This window comes from Cotesia glomerata, linkage group LG3 (assembly GCF_020080835.1).
Source record: "Cotesia glomerata isolate CgM1 linkage group LG3, MPM_Cglom_v2.3, whole genome shotgun sequence".
Lineage (NCBI taxonomy): Eukaryota > Metazoa > Arthropoda > Insecta > Hymenoptera > Braconidae > Cotesia > Cotesia glomerata.
This window is the reverse complement of record NC_058160.1, coordinates 25,770,504-25,794,216: the sequence shown is the minus strand read 5'-3', so window position 1 is coordinate 25,794,216 and position 23,713 is coordinate 25,770,504. Positions and strand designations below refer to the sequence as shown.

General features: G+C 27.6%; 1 protein-coding gene across 3 annotated transcripts in view; it reads right to left on the bottom strand.

Moving 5' to 3' along the window:
* LOC123262142 overlaps positions 1-21,572 on the bottom strand; it is a 49,940-nt gene extending 28,368 nt beyond the window's left edge. The window contains exons 1-3 of one of the 3 annotated variants that reach the window (XM_044724244.1): positions 21,414-21,572; positions 15,386-16,262; positions 9,677-9,740 (exon numbers count right to left, since the gene is read on the bottom strand). In XM_044724244.1, the coding sequence (XP_044580179.1) occupies positions 9,677-9,740; positions 15,386-15,419 (98 nt within the window). In that variant the 5' untranslated portion in view covers positions 15,420-16,262; positions 21,414-21,572. Of the gene's footprint in view, positions 1-5,687; positions 5,705-9,676; positions 9,741-15,385; positions 16,263-21,174; positions 21,197-21,413 lie in introns of those variants that run through there. The other 2 variants (XM_044724245.1, XM_044724248.1) reach the window with 2 other exon arrangements.
* Between the last annotated feature and the right edge of the window lie 2,141 nt (positions 21,573-23,713).

The following is a 23,713-nucleotide window of genomic DNA, read 5'->3' as shown; positions in this document are numbered from 1 at the left end:
AAAATCGCGAAATTTTGAATTTGCATATCTTTTGAAAAAAATTTTTTTATTTTTTCCTTTGGCAGAAGTTCGTTGTATGATAAAAGAAAACTTCTGACCAAAATTTATCCAAATCGAAAGGGGTCGATTCCAACTATTGGTCGATTTGACATGGATTGACCCAACTATATTTTACTATCAAGTCGCAACAACAGTAGTAATCCTGTTGCTACAACAGGATTTTTTCCTGTCGTTGTAACATAGTTGCCTCCTGTTGTTGCAACAGGATTTTTTCCTGTTGTTGCAACATGACTGCCTCCTGTTGCAGCAACAATAAATTTTTTTCCGTGTATAAGCTAATCCTAATATTACGCTCATCAAGACCTTTTATTAAAGTATGCACACGATTTTTTTCATATATTTTATATACTTATATGATATTTCTCATATTTGTGGAATAATAAAATATATAAAAAATTCGTGTGGGCTATATAAATATTACTATAGTGTAATATAGCTATAGGCTTAATTTATTCAAGTTAAGAGAAGAATAAATGAATTTAAATAATTTTAGCTAGAAATAAAGCTATAGAATTTCCAAATGTAGTTTATATTTACACTACTTCAATGTCTGATCGATCGAGTCCGCAGATCTCATTTTTTAAAAAATCGAATTTTCCCGGAAAAATGTCAAAATGGCGAGGTGTCCCGAGGCCGGATTTCAAGCTTAGTAGTTTTTGAAGTTGATCGGTTCAGCCAATTCGGAGATATTTAAAAAAAATGAAAAAAAAAAAAAAAACAACTTTTTTTGTCACTTTTTTTGCAATTTCTCGAAATCTACTGGTCCGAATCGGTTCCAACTTACAGGAAAGCTAAGTTTGGTGAAGCCCTTTTGAATGATACCAACCGCGATGAAATCGGTCAAGCCGTTTAAAAATTACGAGAGGTTTACACACACACACACACACACACACACACACACACACACACACACACACACACACACACACACACACAGACGTACGGACATCATCGTGAAAATAGTCAGGAAAGCTTCCTAGGACCTCGAAACGTCGAGATCCGATGAAAACTCGATTGTCGAAAAACAGGGTAAAACCAATAACTTCCCGATTTTTGAAAATTTTCAATTTTCTTAGCGGGAAGTTAAAAATTTATTTGGTTCAAGAGAAAAAATTTTTAAACAAATGAATAATTTTGAAAAATATGATCATTTTGAATTAAGCAGAAAAATTCTTAAGTAAGATATTATTATTCGGTCAAGTAAGCCTAAGATCCTATCAATGTTTTTGATTGTTTTGAACCAAAAAAATTTCTTCGTTCAATTAATTTTCTGCTTAATTACACGGAAAAAAGAAAACTCGAAAAATTACAGTATATAATGCAACGTGGCGCTTCGTGATGAAAACTGGAAAAATTACAGTTTCAGATTGTTATTAATACAGATTTTATAAGAATTACATTGTAGAATGTAATATTTACATTGAAAGCTCTGAATATTAAATTAAAAAATTGAATTTAGAAAATTGTTATTTCAAACTGTAATTTTTCTAGTTTTAATTACGACGGGACCGATTTTACATTTTATACTGTAATTTTTCGAGTTTTCTTTTTTCCGTGTAAAGACAAAAATGTTCTTCAAAATTATTTTTTTGTTTTAAGATTTCTTCTCTTAAATAAACTCAATTTTTTATCAACATACAGAAATTTTTGATATTCGACTTATAGTTTTGGCTAATTCCTTCAATTATTGATACTTCTGTGACATGTGTTCTACAATTTCAGTGGTAAAATAACGAGACACAAGATGACAAATGGAAGATATATGTTCCCGGATGAATATACACTACTGCCGGATGTATAAAATTATAACGGTGGGACTCAATTTAGCTTACAAATTTAATGTCATCACTGAAATGGAAAAACAAATTAAAAAATATTTTTAAGATTATAAAAGAAAAATATATAGTAATCACTGATCATATGTATTATTTTGCATGATGATATTCGTTAATTGCTTCAAATGAAAAATTTTTAAAAATAATAAATAGAATTCTAAAGTTATTTACTTCAACTTAATATTGAATTCGTTTTTTTACCCTGAATTTCCATCTGAAAGTTTCAAAACTAATTCTCTCCATAAACTAAAATGTCAAAAATATATAGACATGAAGCTTATAAAATATAATTTTCGTCTTCTATGTTTTTCAAAATGACTTTTAATTAATTATTATAAAAAGCATGAATTGAAAAGAAGTTAGTTAAACACCATCTACGATTCCTATTTACCTACTAACTCTATTTGAATGAATAAATTGAGGATCCATATAATTACGCTCTTTCCGGAACAGAGCAGAGAAATACGTCTAATATGTGTATTTAAACTGGAATTAACTTTAATATATGCAGTTTATATTCATTCAAATAACCTAGCAGACATAAACCTGTTGTTTTGGTAGGATGTTTAGTGTAGAGTATGACAAACAGCAAGTAGCGCAAATAGATATAAACGTTATTACACTGTAAAAAAAAAACCGGTGTGAGTCCATGCGGTGTACGGTGTTAAAAATTCCGGTGTTAAATTCAACACCGAAATCGGTGTAGAAGTAACACCGGTCGCGGTGTAAATATTTTTTTTCGGTGTTAAGTCGGTGTTATAAATTTTCCGGTGTTGATAATATTTTAAGTAACACAATTTTTATAATTAAACTTTTTATGTTTAATAATTAAAGATAATAATAAAAAAAAACGTTAATATTTAATTTAGAAAGTTTAAAATAATAAAATATAAAAAAAATAAAAGTTTTTGATTAAAATAAATACACTGTAAAAAATTTCGATGTAAAAATGGACCCAGAGCACTTTATATGGCCGTGTAGTGTGAAATAATGCTGTGAAATTCTCTCGGTGTAAATTTTCGATCCGTGTTACTTTAACACCATTATTAAAGGACAATTTTAGGACATCATATAGATAATCGGAAACTCTAAAATAGTGGATTTTAGTAATTATTTCATAACTTTTAAGTATTTTTTTTTAAGATTTTCGGAATACTTCTAAGATAATTTTAGAATCAATGCAATTTATTTGAAACAATTTAGTTGAAATTTTGTCCTTAAATCTTATGTGGAACCTTTTTTGAATAATTTTAAAACATTTTTGTAACTATTTGAGAACAAATTTTTAATATTTTTGAGACATTTTTCGGATATTTTTGAGACAATTTTGGAACATTTCTTGGACAGTTTTAGAGTGTTTTTACAACAAATTTGAAACATTTTTAGAACAATTTTACGACAATTTTGAACGTTTTTTAAATGATTTTCATATAGATAATTTATTTTTGCACAGCTGTAGATTTGTCATGTTTAAAACATCCATTATATTGTGAGAAACATCATGGTTACGATAAAAGTCATTATTATATTGTTCCTAAACATTTAATATTGTAAATACTATTTAACTTGTTGTATAACATTCATTAAATCGATTTTTGCGTAATTTTATAAATTGAAAATTCTTAAATAAATGTTACTTGTCTCATTTTGATAAATATTGAATATTAATTGTGTTTTATGGATCATGTAATATTCATACTCCGATACGGTGTAAATTTATTCTACTGTTACACCGGTTTAACACCGGATTTTTAACACCGCAAAAGAGCACCGCTACACCGGTGTTAATACACAGTGTATATGCAATTCAACATGACGATGGTTTTGACTATTTAGATACTTTTTACTTATATTTGAGCTCATAAATTTCCATAAAAAACGATAAACAAGGCCTTTAAAATTTATAGGCCACTTTAGTTAATTAACTGACACTGAAATTCTTTTTGACCATGACTTTATATATCTCGTATCATATTTGTTTTTATTTTCCGCTCCATTGACGCATTGACTTAGATAGTAAGATCTATCGTTGTGCAAACACGTTGTTTTACAAAAGAAACTTCTCTTCCGTATATGGATAAACATTACTTTTTATTTTAATTTAAATTTACTGATATTCATATTTTAATTTTTTCCGGACTCACATCACACTTCTCTGATTGAATATGTCATCGGCACGTTTCTCACTCTCATTCATAAATATTGTGCATAATTTTCAAATTACAAAAGTCTTGGTAAAATTGTCAACATATCATAAAACAATTTCCAAAGTATAAGTGAATTTTATCATTGTGCAAAGGTTATCGGAAGTTTATCGGCTGTCAGGGTCGCACAACAATTTAATGCAGTAGTTTATCGATTGTGTTGTTTAATTTGTTTTACGTAAACCTTTCATTTCGAGATAATAATGTCGGAATTGAATTTGTAAAACCCAAAGGACATGTGCTTCATGTTAATTATGTTTACACGTTACTTACTTACGGTGCTACTGTAAACACACTTAGTAAATTAAAATGATGATATAATCAGCAAAGTTATGTATTACTTACGACCGACTCATTACTTCAAACTTGAATTATTAATTAAATATACAGTATATAAAAGTTACCTACTCTGATTGAACCACGATTAATAATTGAAACCCTCACTAACATTATAACTATAGTAATTACAATAATAATAATGATTTTATTACTCAAATGACAGCAATAAAAATTTTTGAAAATGAGATCCCTCGTGTTTTTTGGAAATAACTCTGATCCTATGAAATTTCAACCACAAGATCTTATTACTCTAATTGATATCGAGTATCATTATAATATGATAGGTTTTATTTTTATTCGATAACGCATAAACTAACCGGATTTGATTATATGATGCGATTTTACTAACATTAAAGAAATATATTTTTTCTCAAATTTTGAAAAAAATAATTGAAATTGTTTATAGAAGGATATTTAGAAAGTACCTGTAACTGGAGTTCTTATACTTCAAAAAAATTTTACTCAAATACCGTCTATTAAGAATCATGAAGAAAAAAAATTGGATATTTTTAATCAGAATATACATAATTTGAGTACTTTAATGCCGATATTATTAAATGCAAAATGTCACGGAAAAAACTTTTCAAAACCACCTTAAACCTAAGATAAAAAATTAAATATTACTAATAAAGAGTAACTATTGTCATTTTCATTTATTTTTTCTTTTATATGTTAAATATTTGTATTAACTGAAAATTAATTCTTTGATTTTTAGTTTGCCTGATGAAGCTGAAATAAATCAGCGAAATGTTACAATTATTATAATTTAATATCTTCATTTATTGTCCAAATTCCCAAGATCAAGTTATTTAAATATTTTAAATATGGACGAGAACCTAAATAGTAATTACTAATAAATATTATAAAATCGTGAAGAGGCACAAACTCAAGTTATGATCTTTCTGATGATCCAAAATTTTCCTTATTCTTTTAATTATATAGATTAAGTTAAAGGTAAAACTTACAGAAAAAAATGTGAAATTTACACAATGAAGAAATTTTTTTTTCTTAGCATTGTCATGGAGGTAATTATAAAACTCTTTTCAAAAATTTTAAAATATTGTCTTTTACAATTTAAAATATCATCAATATTATATTTAAAATTGTATTTTAAAAGTTCTGTCAGTAATTTTTATCGAATAAAATATTACTCAAATTTATTAAAATTCACTAAGTATTAGTAATATTAAAACTACAGCTGGTGTAACTTTTACATGATTATTCGAAATTTTAACACAAAGTCACTTACATAAAACCAAGCAGTAGATTTTCTAAGTTACGAATTATAAGAATATTTAAAATTTAAAGAACTTATCCCAATAAATAAAATCGAATACAAAACCTTTCAAGCAATTCGACAGTGAAAAGCAGACTAAGTAAAAGTTAATTTTAATGTTAACTCTCATGGCTACGTCATGCAAATAAAACGATATACCTGAACAACTTTATAACATAATAAACAATTGGTGGGAGAACCTTGACCAAGAACCAAGAACTTGACTAACATAAAGTTTCGCTAAGTCTGGAGTTTAAATACTTTAAGAGCCTTGTATTGCTGCACGAAAAGCACTCGGTGAATCTTATAAGTTAACATACATGACCATTATATATATTTATATGCATGCATATCTATAACATTCTGCAAAAGCACGCGACAATTTAAGCACAATTGAGATTATTTAAGCACTTATTTATTTTTATCTCACTATTATTATTTTCCCTAACATGAATCCATTTTAATTATAGTAATTATGTAATTAATGTGTTTAATTAATTATACAACTAATTCTGCATTCCTAAAGTCAACTTTATTATCATTACCATGAAAATGAGTTAGCTGGTGAATTTATCGTTATCAACCACTTTTTTTCTACTGATACCACAAAACGGAATAAATTTATTTTAAATTAAAGCGTTTTTTCTTTAAATTATCTTTATGTTTTTTCTTATCGTTTTAGTGAGCATAATTAGTGATGACGTATTGGTTGTAATTGTACGGTTTTTTGTCGAAGCATTAGTTTTATTTATGTTTGTAGAATATATGAATTATTACTGACGTTACTTCTGTTGATAGTAAGGAATATATTTCAAACGCCTTCTATCGAACGAAGTTTAATGATTTTAAGTGAGTAAAAATTCAAACTGTTCATAATTAAAAATTTTTCGTCAATGCCTCAAAAAAAAATTTGTGAAGCTTCATAAAAATAATAGAAGAAAGTTCATCAAAATTTTATGGTCTACTTTGTGAAATATTAGCCACGATTACACTCACTTTGAAAGGCATTAAAAAGGGATTTGTGCAGAATTTCCCTTATATTATAAAAGATAATAATAATAGAAAGTAAAATATGCATTTTGGCATGGAATTAATTTTTGAATCTATCAATGTTAATAACATTGCATATAAAAATTTGAACAAAACGCATCTTGTAAAATAATCTATTCATTTATTAAAAATTAAGAGATTAGTATTTGAGCAATTTTTCATCGATAGACTTCAAAAGTCTGTACAATTTGTTGAGAAATTTTTTTTTCCATATCAATTTGCGCGCAAAAATTCTGTGTTATTCTGTTTAATGAATATTTTAGATACAGAGCAGATAATATTTCAGCGAATGAAATGTACAGCTTTTAACAACCATTTTCCCAAACAGAATTTAATTAAAAAATTTTTTTATCCTGCTGCTTCAATTCTCCTCCTACGTACTGCATAAATATATTTTTATTGAGAATTATTATCATTACTCCCATTAAACGAGATTGATTACAGGAAATAAGTATCAAAATATTCGTACACAGTACTCAAAAGTCGAGGATAAAAACTTAAAAATTTTCGAGTAAAAACTTTAGATTAATTCCAAAATGAACGAGCTTAAGTTAAAAATAGTCTGATCGGTATCGAGCACGCTACTCTACCTTGAATTTTATCAACTTATTTTTAGTCGTACTTATAGCATTAAATAAAAAAAATCGTGACTAAAGTCAAAACAATGTTAAATACCGTAAAAAAACGAATGGCAACCACAAAACAGCCCACTTTATTATCATTAAATTTACCTGTATTTCTATTTTTATTTCAACAGTTGTGCAGAATATAAATAATTGAATTGATGAAAAGGTCTAAATATAAAAACTGATAAATCATTTCTTTCGAAGCGAATCAAATGGAAAGTTACGCAAGTCCCGGACAGAATTGAGAGTCGAAACCGGTCGCGAATGAATGAGTATACAATATGTATTATATTATTGGATTAGATATAAAATGTTATACTTATAACTCTTATATGAGATACGAGGATGGAAAGGTGTAAGGGTGTCGGGTTTTATATCAGGAAAAGTTTATAGACGGCCTTCAATCGACAAAAATAGATATTTACGATGATTGAGCTTTGATGTGCTCCATTGAGCTAAATAGACGGCTCTGCTGTATAATACAAACTGTTGCAAGCTTCACGAGGCAACAGTTTTCCTTTTACTTACTAAACATCGATTAATGTACGCTGCTTTCCACCCAATGTATGTATATACGAAGACTTACTTATATGTGACAGCTCTCTATATATCTATATGTGTGTGTAATAAATAATAATAACAACGTTCCATGCTGTCAATAATTTATGTTAACTTTGGTGCAGAGTTTCCGCAAAAAATAATCTTTCAGTGCTTACTAAGGATCTTCAAAGGCGCTTTAATGAAGCAAATGGAACTTCCGGTTCCTTGATGCAGTTACTCATTAACTAGTGAAACACTATGTGGTTATAATTATTATTTAATTATCATATCACGTGAATGGACATGGTGTATATTATATTCTCAAGAAATTACGCGTGTAATTTTAATTATATTATAAGGATTTATTTATACGAATTTTTGCATTTAATTTTTTGCGGTCAGTGTATCATCGATTTGCCAGAAGTAAGCTTCAAGTATTATAATGTAAAAACGTATCTATTCGCATGTCAATACAAGCGGCCGAATCGTGCAGAGAGAACGAAGGATAAGTGAAGAAAGGGAGAAAATTTGAATAAATCAGATAAAAACAAGGACTTGTTATCGTAATGGCTAGCATCCTTGAGAAATCGATGTAAATATAGTGCTTTTAATGATAACACTTTATGCTTAAATTAAGTCTACTTGAAACTATAAGTTTTGGTTTATTTTTAATTATTTTATTTGGTGGAAATTATTTTTATTATACCGATTGAAATTTTACTTAGCCCTGAAATTTTTTCCTAAAAAAATGCTTTTTAGTAGACTTATTTAAAAAAATAGCATTCGTTCAAAATTTGTTCTTTGGTTAGCAAATAAAAGCTATAATTATTGTAATTTGGTAAATTACTAATATGAGTATATTCACCTTTAAAAAAAAAAGAAAAAAAATCTCTGTCATTGTATTCGCAGGCAATAAACTCAATCAAGATTCAAGTATTCGATAAATTTCTGTTTTAATTAACATCTATTTTTCCACCATCTTTATCTATACTTTAATATTACACGATTTCAACATCATTTATTAATACCGTTAAAATTCATGACGATGTAAATAATTTGATAAATTTTCCAGAAATGGAAGTACTTTGAAATTTTGAATAATTTAAATTATCTTCAAGCTATCCTCTCTAATTTCTCGTTTTTCCCAGATAAATTTATAAGAGGATCCTCCTAAAAAACTACCGAGAAATGTCTATAAGACATCTCTCGAAAATAATTGTAATCTCAAGAGGTTATTTTTCTTTGAATAATTAGAGAAATCCATGACATAATGAGACATTGAGGTAAAATAAGATCTCGAGATATTTATTTAGAGTTGCTAGGGGGAGATTGAAGCAAAACAAAATTTAGAGATAAAATAAATTACGGAAGAAAAAGGAATTTTTTTTTTTTTTAAAGTCAGAAGCTAACTACTCAAATAAAAGTACTCGACTCGTTTATTTTTTTGTAGACACCGTAAATAATTATCTTTTGACGGAACAAAAATTACATTATTTCTGACTCTAAATTACTTATGTTTGTAACTTAATTCATAAGTTACAATTACAAAATTAAATTTTTTAAAGTTTTTTGGAATGAATATTTTGTTTTAATTTTTAAATAAATTTTTCTAAAAATATTTATGATAATAGGTCCTCAAGAGAATTAGTTAACTCTGGAGAGAAAGAGAGAAAGTTATTGATTTTTTCGTTCCACGTGTACGAAAAAAAAAAAAAATAAAAATCTATTTTAGAGGAAAAAACTTACTTTGGAATATCGCCGATTCTCGGAGGTCGAGTTTTACGGGGACAAACGTCACTCCAAATGTTGCCTGAAACAAATAATAAACATTAATTAGTACAGGAAAATGATAGCTCAGTGTTTTTGTGTACTATGTCAGTGAAGCTGATTACAAAATACAAAAAAAGAGACAAATAAATAAATAAATAAATGAATAGAGAAACGAACAGAGGAAAATGAGATTGCAGAATAAATAATGACAAAGCGAAGCATTTGATAAAAATAAAAGCAAAGGAAAAAAATGTGCATCGAAGTGCGAATAAGTAGTCCTGGTGGCTCCTGTGTCTGTTCTCCATTTTCCAGGATTCTATCTCTACTATTCTCAGTGCAACCGAAGCTATTCTGTATGCAGAATGAGTATATGAGTAGAGGGTTCGAAGAAGCCTTGGCATTTACCCGAGTGCACGTAATGGCTTTAGGGATGTTAATGAGGTTTTAAAATTTTGCGGCAGGCCACCGATATCGTCATGTAACGTTGCGCAACTTTGCAGATACATAACTTTATACTTTAATAATCCACTCAAGAACAGATAGATATTGCTTAAACTATTTATTGTAATTTATTGTTACAATTAAATTCGTCTGACTCGATGGTTTATCTTTATTTTTTGGGAGGTTAGAAGAAATACTTTTGGCATGAATGAACTATGCTAATTTATTTGTCTGTGAGAATAATTTATAGAGAAAATTAAGATGTTGAAAAAATTGGATAGATATATTGTAGATTTTAATTAGGTGGAATCACTTTTGTAACTCGGCTATGTACTTTAATGTAATGACTTGTATTTTTTGTGCTATTGTATAGTGATAAAAAAGTCAATTCCAGAACGAAGAAAAATTTACTCAAGCTAAGAATAATTTCTTGGCTCAAGAAGTTTTTTTTGTTTTCTCAAAAAAACTCATTCTTTTTACAATGTATTTTTAGTTTAAGATTTTTTCTTAGAGTCAAGTTCAATTTTTTTATCACTGCACTGAGAAAAAAAAAACTACTACAAGTCTGAGGCCTGTAGCGTGTTCCTATAGCAGCAACAGGTTAGGCCTGTAGCAGCTACAGAATAGCCTGTAGGAGCTACAAACCTAGTTTTGTAGCTGCAACAGGAAAAGCCTGTTGCTACTACAGATATAGTTTTGTAAGTGCAACAGGATCAACTTTTTAGCCTCAAAACCTTGTAGAGGATGCAAAAATGATTCGATTGGTATATAATGATCATTGGAAAAAAATTTATCGAGAGTTTTAAACCTTAAACTGATTTACCCTTACTCCCTACTTACTTAAACTAGGCACGCGGGGATGTAAAGATGAAAATTCTGAATTTCTCAAAACATAATAAACCAATCAACTTTTTAGCCTCAAAACCTTATAAAGGATGCAAAAACGATTTGATTGGTATATAGTGATCATTGGAAAAAAAATTTATCGAGAGTTTTAAAGTCTAAACTAGTTTACCCTTAGTTAAACTTACTAAAACTAGGCACGCGGGCATGTAAAATCGAAAATTCTAAATTTTTAAAAAAATAATAGACTAATCAACTTTTGAGTTTCAAAACCTTGTAGAGAATTGAAAAACGATTCGGTTGGTATATCATGATCATTGGAAAAAATTTATCGAGACCAAACTATAGTTTGGTGGAAAATTATTTAAAGTAAACATATTAAAAACTAGCAGTCCGCCCCGGCTTCGCACGGGTATTTAACAAAAATTTCAACATTAATTATGATGTAATATAGCCTATGTCACTCGAGAATAGTGTAGCTTCCCAACAGTGAAAGAATTTTTCAAATCGGTTCAGTAGTTTCGGAGCCTATTCGATGCAAACAAACAAACTATCAAATAAACAATCAAATCTTTCCTCTTTATAATATTAGTATAGATTATCGATGTCCTATTATGAAAAACCTTAAAAATGAAATTCAAAAAACAAATTTTTCAGTATAATTTCAAAATTTTCAATTAAGTCGATTTCTAAGACTCAATTACATTTTTTCAACTCAGAAAAGTCGTTACAACTCAGGAACCGTCCTTAAATCAGCTGACCCAAGCTAAAAATACTGCAGGCCAAATTTTTTTTTATAAATATCATTAAATAACTACTAAGCCTGTAATTGTGACAGTGTTATCTCTGTATCTGTGTTAGTCCTCGAATTAGCTGCAAGAAGGTTAGAGCTGTAGTTGCTACAAATCTAAGCTTGTAGCTACAACAGGACTACGCCTTTAGCTGCTACCGGCCCAACCTTGTTGCAGCTGCAGGAAAGTGGAATGTATAGTATCCACAGGCTCAAGGCCTGTAACAGCTACAGTTTTTTTTTCTCCGTGTATATAGATACGTGAAAAAAAGCTAAAATATTCAAAAATTAGTCTAATTTTGTGTGAGATGTCATATTAATATAATATTGATAAAAAAGATAACAATATTAATAACGATAAGCAATATAGACATGATAACGATCACCGTCATAATAATATTAACATTTGGTTTTGTATGTCATTTTTAAAAAATTTTTACTCTTTTTTAATTTTTGTTCTATTACGTAAGACTGTAAAAACTCCTTTTTCACTCTTTTTGGCAGTAGAAGTGAAAAAAACTTTACCCATTCCTACCCTCTAAGCCGGCTTACATAATACTAGAATTCTTGTACAAGAGCTAAATTTTCATCCTAATAATTTGAACAAAAAATTTAAAAAGTAATTATTTTTGCTGCATAAACGTTCATGTATTTTCAAAGAACACTTAAAAAGAGGAAATTAAGATTTTTAATTTTTCTACTTATTAAAGTTATAATTATACTTTACATAAAGAGAAAGGCATAAATGTATCTGATATTTAGTTGAAATCCAACAATTAGTTTTATTGAACTATTCCAAAAGACTGCATTTAATATTTAGTTAAATATATACATTATAATTTACGTCATGAAGACTGGGGCTACAAATTTAATAACTAGACGTGGGCGAAAATTACTTAATAACATATTTCTTATTCATCCTGTAGAGACATCATTGTCTGACGTCTCTTAATGAATATTCACGTTGATAATACGATCATCAACATCTTGACAGATTATATAAATAATATTTTCGCCAGACTACATTCCGTGTAAGGTTAATTTTTAGGTTGTGGGTTATTGATTAATTTAAATTTTTTATTACAAATTCAACACTGAAGTATGCAAGGACAAATTTTGAACCAGCCATTACTAAATTTTATACTAATAAATTTTACTTTAATATTTGTAATATGATTGATAATTTAATTTTTAAAAACAATAAGTCAAAGTAAAAATTTTTCATCAAAGTATTAAGTATTACGTTAAGGATGCAATTATTTTTTAGTAAAAAGAAAAACTGTAGTTACGAACTAAATAAATATCCAGGACAATGATAAACCAGTAAATGAAATGACTCGAATAAATCTCAGAATCAAGCTCAAAGATCTCAAGCAAGAGAATAAAAGAGTAACAAAACATTTCCCTCGGGAGTTCACACTCGGATGTCACGTTTTTTCTACTACTTTGCAAATCCAAGTTAAATGTAATGAGACCTTGAAGGATCCTTCGTTTTAGAGTTACTTTATTTTCTCAGACTATATATATATACTACTCTTACTCTGGAAGATCAAAGGTACAAAAAAACTCCAGTATCATGCATGGAAAATAATTGGTCTGACTTTTATTTTCTACTTGCGCTTCAGTACTAATACTAATTGAAATAAATTAAATTGCCTTCAATTTAATTCATAATTAAATAGTTTTTTACTCGACAAAGAAAAAAAAGTTCTTAAAAAGCTACTTAAGGACTATTTTCTTACGGTACAGTGAAATTGAAGGCAAGATAATTTTATTCACCATAATTTATTCCATAAAATCTTCTCAACTATGAATTCAAATGTAAGAAGATGTCGACGGGAGTCAGCAATTTAAATTCAATGAAATAAATGTAACTCTAGAATTTTTATAGCAAAGAAAATAGAAATTGAATTCTTTTCTTCTAAAGACCCTGTTATACGGTCTGAACATTTGTTATTTGAGGATTTGTCACAAATTTGAATTTATATGACCGTGTAATGGAAAAAAAATAATAATGAAATAGAAAAAAACATAGGAAAAAATCTTTCAGATGAGTTGAGATGTAAACAAATAATAAAAAAAATTTATTTTTCAGGATTATAACGGATGACCGTTTTCCATACACTTTCAAAGTGAATTGTACGTTTGATCTCTATGTATTGTCTCTATAGCCGGAATGTAATTTCCTGAGGCCTCTCGACATTGTGTCAATCCATCTGTATGTTTTCAACATCAATTGGTTATCTACAATATTGTACAGTATATATAGTCTTTCATACATGCACATTTATGGCCAGTTATTTTTATTTTGAAATTGACGTATTTCTGTATCAATATCAGTGTATCATTTTTTTGGTGTAAATATAAAGAATGTCTAGCTGTGTTGAATAAATAATAAAAATATCGGCTTAAAAAAATGTACCGCATGGAATCGAAATATTTTTTTTCATTCAATCTCTGAGGTATCAATATTATATTTTGTGCTTATTATTGCTTTTTTATTTCCAACTTTTCAAACAAAAATCAATTTATGGTAGAATTTTCATACTCATTTTTTATTCGAGATTCTAAATAAATGTAAATATTAAATAATAAACCTTATTAAGCATTAACAAATCCTTCTATCAGGGTATTTTTGTGAGACTTATTTTAACTTGAAGTATAATTAAAATATCAGAACATGAAAGACAGCATGTAAAACAATAGAATTTAATAAGTAAAAACATGACGATGATACTGAAAATTTAATTATGGGTAAAATTATTTAATTAAACAAAGTGTTTCACTATGTAAATTACATTATTATTCGGATATAGTTTTAAGTGAACGTAGAATTCAATTTCGGTTACTGTCCTAGTTTTATATTTTATCGAACGGCTAAAAAAATTCGCCGGAACACAATTACATCTGATGAAAAAGTTACTAATTAGATAATGTATTAGATCCTTTTTACTTCACTTAAAAATGACCCTTTTTATCGATATTTCATTAAAATCAGACCTAGTCACCTATAAAAAAAAAAAAACCAATTACGATTTATTCGAAATTCTTCAATTTAAACTCTCGATTTATAAGTAATAAGTTTTCCAACGGTTCTGAAGGACAAAAAAGACGTTCCTGAATTAGCCCTTAGGGTGAATCGTTCTTCAGATTTCTATTCAATTTCCCGAGTTTACTTTTTCTCTGTAAAAATTACGATTGAAATCGAAAACAAATAGAATGATCAAGAGTGTTAATCTTTTACGGAAAGTAATTATAATTAATTAAAAATCATGGCTATTATTTTCAGATTTATCGAATTCGGTATGATCTCAATATAAGTTAGTTTAAAAATTATAGCGGCTAAAAACAAATATCTCAGTCTAAGAAAAGTTAGATCGTTTTAAAAAACAAGAAAGTTTAAAACTCATCTATCTTCGAAGAGGATAAAAATTACAAAAAAGAAGTATGAGATAGAAACTTGGTGGCATTGGTGCATTACTTCTGGCCTTCAATTACCGATAAAGATATGAATAGCGTAAAATAATATCTACTTGAAAAATAATAATAATATTAAAAATAGTGAAGATAGATAAAAAAAAACGTTTCATTTTTTATATTTTACAACTCACCTTCTACAGTCGTCATATTATCTCCAAGCTTCATCTTGCCGGTGAAATAACTCGTGTTACCGATTCAATTTGAATCTCTTCGGTTACCAATGGCACCCGATATGAATATATACGTACATCTACGAAACTAGTTCACACTTTTTTGACTCCACCACGTACCGGTAAAGGGTCAATTTTCACATTCAATGTTTTCTTCTGATTTACGACCAGAATTTTTTTATTTTTTTTCTATCTTACTGGAACTAGAATTAATTAAATTTTTAAAATAGTATTTTACATCGATCGTCCTTTATCACTGTACGAGTACGAATATAAGTATTATTATTATGTTTTAAAATTGAGTCTGCTTCATTTGTTTATTCGTGTTAATTTTTAATTCAATTTCCCGGGAAAAAATATAAAGTAAATTCAGTCGTGGGTTGAAGACTCAAGAGCCCTTCGACATAAAAATTTCAGCTTTGTCATTTATCATGGGTATTAATATAAATTTATTCAAGTTTCGCCAGTCGATACTCTATGACCCAGTATTCTCTTTGTCTTTTTCCAGTGAAGCTAGTTATCAATTTTATTATACCGGAGTACGCTGTCGATTTTAAAATTTTTATTTTCTCCCTTTTTTTTTTATCCAGCAATGCTTCGTGTCAGAGCTTTAAATTATTCAATCAATCAATTTTTCACGATCAATTAGTGGAATATTTTTTAAAAAATCGATATCGTACGGGTGAATATTTTTTTTTGTTCTTCGTAATTCAATTATCGTTGCTGTTTTTCTTTTCTTCCTTCTCGTTCTTCCATCGTCATCTGCCTGCTGTTCTGTCACGTCTTTCCTCGATCTCACGGTACCTTCAGCAAATTTCGTAACTGCATGATCTTTGAACTGTAAAAATTCATTAAAAATTTTAATTATTAATTAATAGCAAAACTTTTTTTAGCTTCCCGCTAAGAAAATTTAAAATTTTAAAAAATCGGGAAGTTATTTTAGTTAATATTAAACTGGAGAAATTTTCTTATTTTGGCTTGATTTATTCATTATTCAGAAAAATTTAAGAAATCGTGGGCTTTAAAATTTTTAAATATAAAAATAAAAAAAAATATCTCATTTCCATGCGAAATGAAATTTATACTTATAGTCTTACAGTATATAAACCTCGACACACTAAACTTTATAATTCAGTGTATTAAATGTCATGTCAAAAACATTAAGTAGAGAATTTGTATCACAACAACCAGTATTTATTGGTATAGTACAGTAGTTTTTTGTAAAACAAGCACAAAATTAGTGTCTTTATAACTCCAGTATCACTTTGATCCGTGCAGATTATGACTTGGAAAAAACACTTGTAAGCATGAATGGTATTTATGCAATTTTGCAGAGTCATGTTAAATATACAATATGAACGTATGTATGATGTATTAACTTATCTCGGGTAAACGACGTGCTCTACATGTTATATGTACCGCGCAATATCATGTATTTATAACAGGGTATAACAATTCATATTTATATCTCTATGCATTGTTCTCATCAGCGATTCTAATTAATTACACTTGATTACCGAGAATATTTGTATAATTGTTATGAATATTGCATATCATGCAAATGCATTCAGTTATATAAAAATAAAACATAATCAACAAATTTTTAATAATTTTTAAAAATTGCAAAAGAATATTTGCACAAATCCGACTTTTTATTTATTTATCCATCACGTTAATTTAAATTTATCAATTTTCAGTTAATAAATTCTGTTTGAATATGATAAATGTGAAGCTAACTTTTTTTTAATAATTTGAATCGATAAAACGTAAAAAGTGAAAGCGCCAAATAAAACAAAAATAGACATTGTGTTTATTTCATGCACTTGCTCTGTTCTTTTTTTAGTTTACTATTATTTTCTACTTTTCTTATTCACGGTTTTGTTTCATTTCCTCTTTTTTTTTCTCTTTCTACCTACGCATATATACAGCACTGTTCACAATCCCAAAAAAATTTCTGCGGGCTCAACTTTGCGCAACAATTAAATATCGACCCGTTAGATAAATTTTTAATGTAAGTTTTAATGTAAGTGACTTCGGATTTATCGATATTAAATTTAGCAGAACTGATTGCATAAATAAAAACAAAGTTTATTTTTCTGATTGAATTTTTTGTAGGGTATAAAAAGCATGGGAGGTATAATATAATATAATATATATGAGCTATTCTATGTGTATTCTATGTATGTATATATAAGTTTAAACTCGGGTAAAATCAAATTCTCACAAAGTGAATGAAATTACTTGATGCTGCTGAAGTTTATAAATATGTTTTAAGCATATGAGCACAAAGTAATTTGATTGAAACAATCTCAGAACTGGAATTCGTATCATGATGGAATTTAATTTTGCTAACTGATAAATTTCATAATAGAGTTTAAATAAAATTATCGAGTTTAACCGATTATTTCAACGTCATTTTCATTTTACTAACGGAATAAAATGTAATTGCGTTTTATTTAATAAAGTCTTTGCTTTTTTTAAACCAATTATATTTATTAAATTTATTCTAGTGCTTTTAGAATATGTTTCTACAAGACAAAAGAAAGTGGATTTTTTAATAAAGATTTAAGTAACATTTTTTTATATTTGTGCTTTGTATTTACGAGAATATTAATATAATTTTTTCAATAGAATTTTATTAAAATAAGAAATCTTTGAAAATTCTACAGATATGAAATTTAACATATTTTTGATGAATTAAAAAAAAAGCGATACATTTTTTATCTCTAACTGAAATTTTGAACTTTAACTTTATGAGTTATTTGTTATTTTCTTAGACACTTTTCTCGCCCACTACACACTCTTCAAACTCGTGAACGCTGTAAATAGTTAGAAAGAAATATTTTATACGTCAAATATTGCTGTGAAGACTTTTATAATATGGCCACATATTATATATGGCCATATTAGGTTATAAGAATAAAAAAAATGATTTTTTATTTCTTTTTAAAATGAGAACGTCAATTGACATATCGTATGTTATAAAAATTGGTTTGGAAGCTGATCTGGTAGTAAAAATATCAGATAAGCTTCTTAGGAAAGTAAAAAAAAAATTATTTTTATTTTATAACTTCAACTTACACTCTTTCGAATAAGGAGGCGATTAAGCGATCATGCACTCTCTGTGGGGAATTATCAATACTATCTTTAGTCGAAAAATTATACAATATAGATATAATCAGGTTCTGGCAAGATTTGCCACCTAAAATCCCAAATTCTCTTAGCTTAGAATCATTTAAATCCAAGCTATTCGATTTTCTTTTAAATTTAGATTGGCTAGATTTCTATTTAAATTACTGAGAAATACTGGTAAAGTACAAAAATATATATATATTAACATATTCAAAATTGTAACCATGCTACTCTTTCTAAATGTATTAAATTTTTTATTTACTTAAGCTGTACTTCAAATTTCAATTATATTATTTATGAATAATACAAAATTTTTTATACTTAAGCTAATACTTCTAATCTTAATTTTATTACTAATGTGAAACAAAATTCTATGTATTTACTTCTTGCTATTTGGCTTTATGCTTTGGCATTTAAATTCAATAAATAAATATATTTGGATGGTTGCATCAGAAAATTTTTTTACGAGAATTGTCAAGCTTAAAATTAATAAGATACTACAAGAATTGTACATCTAGTTTTTGACACGAGTAAAGTTATGACGTTAAGAAATTCTCAAAAGCTCCGACAAGGAATGTAAAATAAAAGTTTAAATAAAAATATTAAAGAGCTGTTCAAAGTGCTCAAAGCTTATTCACTCGCGAATAAATATGCTAAGCTTCACGAATTGTTTACACACTTTGAGTAAACTTTTTTTATACTCTTTATGACTGTGGATAAATCAAAAAAATTGACGGACTTAATCCAAAACCTCAAGAGATTGAAAATGATTGATAAACTTTCATGTTAAAAAGTTGATAATAATATTGTTAAAAATGAATGCTCGTGTCGGAAAAAAGCAATCAAATTAATCTCAGCTGATTGATTCGTAGGTCTACAAATGATAAATGATTAAATATTTAAATGTGCATATCGAGCGTAAAGTTTGTCTTTGTCACTGATTGATTAATTTTCCTCAATAGACCAAAGTGTTCTTGACAGTCGTCTATATAGCGTATACCGTATACTGTATACGCTATAGTATAACGAAAGTAAACTCAATTTCCTATTCAAACTCGCTCGATCTTATATCGACATATAAAACAATTTCCGGTTATTAATTATGTTATAATCTCAATATCACTACCTGTTCCTGGACCTGTGCATGATTTATATGGAGATTCAAATTGAGAAGTATCCAAAATTTTTTTTAAATATTTCACATTCTTAATTTTACGTCATAATTAGTCTAATTGGAGTTTAGTCTATAACTTTGATTAAGAACCTAATAGAAAAAAATTTGACTGCAGGTAATTTTTATAAAAAAATCATAATTAAATTTTTTTCCGAGCGTTTATTGTAATTAAGTTTAAAGATTGATACAAAGCTCATCTATAGATGATAAAATCGACCGATTTCAATTAAATCTGAAAAATGTATTCTCTATTCCAGGTTTTAAGTGTAAAAAGATTCTAATATTTTCCTCTTTTCAACTTTCAATCTTAATACTGGAAAAAAAGGTTAACGTGATCAAAGAGAAAAGCTCTCGAACCACACAATTTATTTTATTGAACATTTTAGTTGAACAAAATTATTAAACTAAAAATTTTACTTGATTTAAAAGTTTTTTTATTTTGATTTAAAACGAAGAAACTCTTCAAAATTTTTCTCATAGTTCAAGAGTCTTTCGCCTAAATCAATTTACTTTTGTCAACATCAACTTCAAAAATTTTTAAGACTAACTTAAGGCTCCAAAAATTCTAACATTGACTTAATAGATCTCGATCATTTGATTGATCAGTCTTTATTGACTTTCTTCTCATAAATTTGAATAAAAAAAAAAATAGCAATAAATGCACAATGAAAAATACTGAAATATGTATATCGTGAGTGCACACAATAGAGTATAATATGCAGAGAAAATTGATTTATTTTCTTAGAGTGTATCGTGAAGCCATAACACAATAAAACACTCGTATATATTTCAAGCTCAACAATCTTCAATTATCAATGAAATTACCTAACGTGACAGTTTATTGTAGTTGAATAGCTCTAACAACCCTTTCACACGAAACTTTGGGCATGCAATAACACAATACTAAATTAACATCACATAAGTAATTAAATGAATGATTCAATGAAACCTAGCTAAAATAATATTACAAAAATTAGACAATAATTTACATCAATAGTACTCTAATAATTAAACTATTACAATGGAAGTTTAAAACCCGCGTATAATTGTCATTGTAATTTCGAAAAGCGCATGCTTGAACTGGATTCTCCCTCTACTGATATCTCCTATATAAAAGCTGCCGGCGCTATTCTCAAGGCCAGTAAAATCAACCCTCTGCTAGTATTGAGAGAACCCGTCAACCCCTCATCCAATTCGCACGTCGTTGGTGTAATCTCAAGATCAAGCATCTTACCACATATGTTATTCTACAGCACATGCTCTCACCTAATTCACCATTACTTATTTTCATTATAAATCCTTTCGACTATTAATTTTTCTAAATTAATTACAAATAACTAATCCATCGAACTATCAACTAAAAATTTTACATAAATTTAACGCTAAAATAATTTCTACGACCAACGAAATTATCACCTATAAATATGCTCATAATTTTCCACACCTGTAATTAATCACTCGCTTGGTATAAATAGCCTATAAACCGAAATTAATAACCGACTAATTCACTTTATCATGATTATCGATACTATTAAATTATCGGACAAACTAATAATCGATTATAGTTATTAATTATAATTAATCAATTTATTTTCAAAACCCGATTCAGTAGTTTTTGTTATTAATTTATAATTTATCAATTAGAAAAATGAAAAAATAAATAAATTATATGACAACTACTACCGTGTCTTCGGATGGCACCAGGATTCGACATTCATCCAACATTCTTTTCTTGTCATTTTGTTACTCGTTATTTATTATTGTTTTTTGTAATTATTTATAGAGCAAGACAACATTCAACTGGACCGTTACCGGTAAACTCCCACGGTCGACTGGCACGGTGATTTCGTGTCATCCCCACCTCACCCGATAATACTCGTCATTTTCCCCTCCTAGCACTGTCCTCCTCCACCGTCAACGCGACGTCGCTATGCCATTCTGACGGATTCACTTCCGTTTTATATATAATATATAATATAATAATAATATGACAATACTACTTTTACTTCTATCCGATCTAGTAAAAATCTATTTGTTATTATATGGTTACGGTGATAAAAAATAAAGTAACCACTTCTTCCTATCCTCATTACTTTATATCATAATCCGGTGGTTTTATTTTCATTTTATTATTAAATCCACTGTAAAAATGCCTTAAAAAGTTGAATATCTTGACGTACAAGATTTCGGAGCTTACTAATTTAATTAGGAGTAAAAAATTGAAATTTTGACTTCAATCAAAAATTGGTTTTTTTGTTGAAAAGAGTTTATTTGTTCACAAATTAAACAAAAATTTACTTAAATAAAAATTTTTAGCCAAAAAAATTATCTGGAAAATTTGTTTTTAATGTCTTAAAAATTTTCTTGGTTCAAGATTATTTATTTGAATCAAGTTAATTTTTCTATCAGTAAATGTATATATAGACTCAATATTTCTCAACTTCAAATCGGCAAAAATCCATTATTGAGATAAAAACTAAAATTTGTTTGACAAGTTTTATATAAAGTTATTTATGTCTTAAGAGCAATAACATCAAGCAAAGAATTTGTCATGACGTAGAGAAAAATTTTCATTCGCCTTTGAATGGTTGAAAAGAATTCAATGTTACTTGTCATTTCCAATAAGGCGATATGATATGTAATATGTTAATACTGCAGCTGGATGAAATGGAATTGAAAATAAATACTATTACACATTCTATAAAAGTCACACATTTATTTATTTATTCATGATAGGGTGAATGAGCCCATCATTTTATTATAATGTAGCCTATGTTGTGTTTCAGTGTAATTTATATTATATCAACATTATTATCTGTTTATTTATTTGTTCGTTAGTGCGTTGAAATAATGGTTATATTTACAATCATAAAATTTCTAATTCCGTCGATTAAAAACTTGGAATTTTTATTTTTAGTGTGGTTTTAATGCTCTATTGTGGTAGTTAGTATAAGAGCGGATTGATTAAATGCAAATAGAGATATTTTTAACTTATTTACATGTTTTTTTTGGTAAAATTTTATTTTACTGTCTTATATGAAGCGTATGTAGTTTTTGTTAACTTCTCACTGTGAAAGTTAATAGTTTTCAAAAATTAGGAAGTTATTGACTGCACCACGATTTTTGGAAATCTCTTTCTTGTCAGATCTTTGTGACAATTAGTAAATTTTTATAATGATTTAAGTTATGGAATTTTCCAAAATAATTCGAACATTGAAAATCATCTAAAAGATTCAAAACAGTTTCGGAAAATATAAATCAATTTCTCATGCTTTAAAACAAGTATGAAAATTTTTTGGAAAAAACATCATGTATTTTTCTAAAATGTTTCAAAATATGTGCCAACAATTCAAAAATATTAAAATTCGCAGAATTAACAAAATAATTAAATTTATATAAATTCCTGAACAGCTTTATGAATTTTTAAAAATACTCAAACATTTTAGTGATTATAAGAATAATTCAAATATATTTTAGTTATTCTCAGTTCCCCAAAATATTCAAGAATAATTACCTTTGCATCACATAAATCAAGAAAAAAATTGCATTAGTGTAACTATAAATTAAGATGTAATAATATTTTATTACACTGCATAAAAATATTCATAGCATTAAAAGTATAATATTTTTATCTTACAGTTAAAATTAACGACGTATTCCATAAAACAAATCTTATCCCGCAGAACATTAATGTCTTCACCAGCATTGAATTGCAACGTTATAACGTTTTCATTTTTAAAATTTATTGAAACATCAGAGATAATCGTATAATTATAATTATTCAATTGCTCTTACACAGTTTTCATAAATAATTAAATCAAATATTTGAATAATAAACAATTAATACTTTCAACAAAAAATTCAAATTTTTTTAACTAATCACTATAAATAATTTTACAAACACTTACAAGGAAATGAAAAATTTTACAACTTTGCAAACAGTTAATCTTTTTAATAAAAAAAAGCTTTACTACTGTGTCATA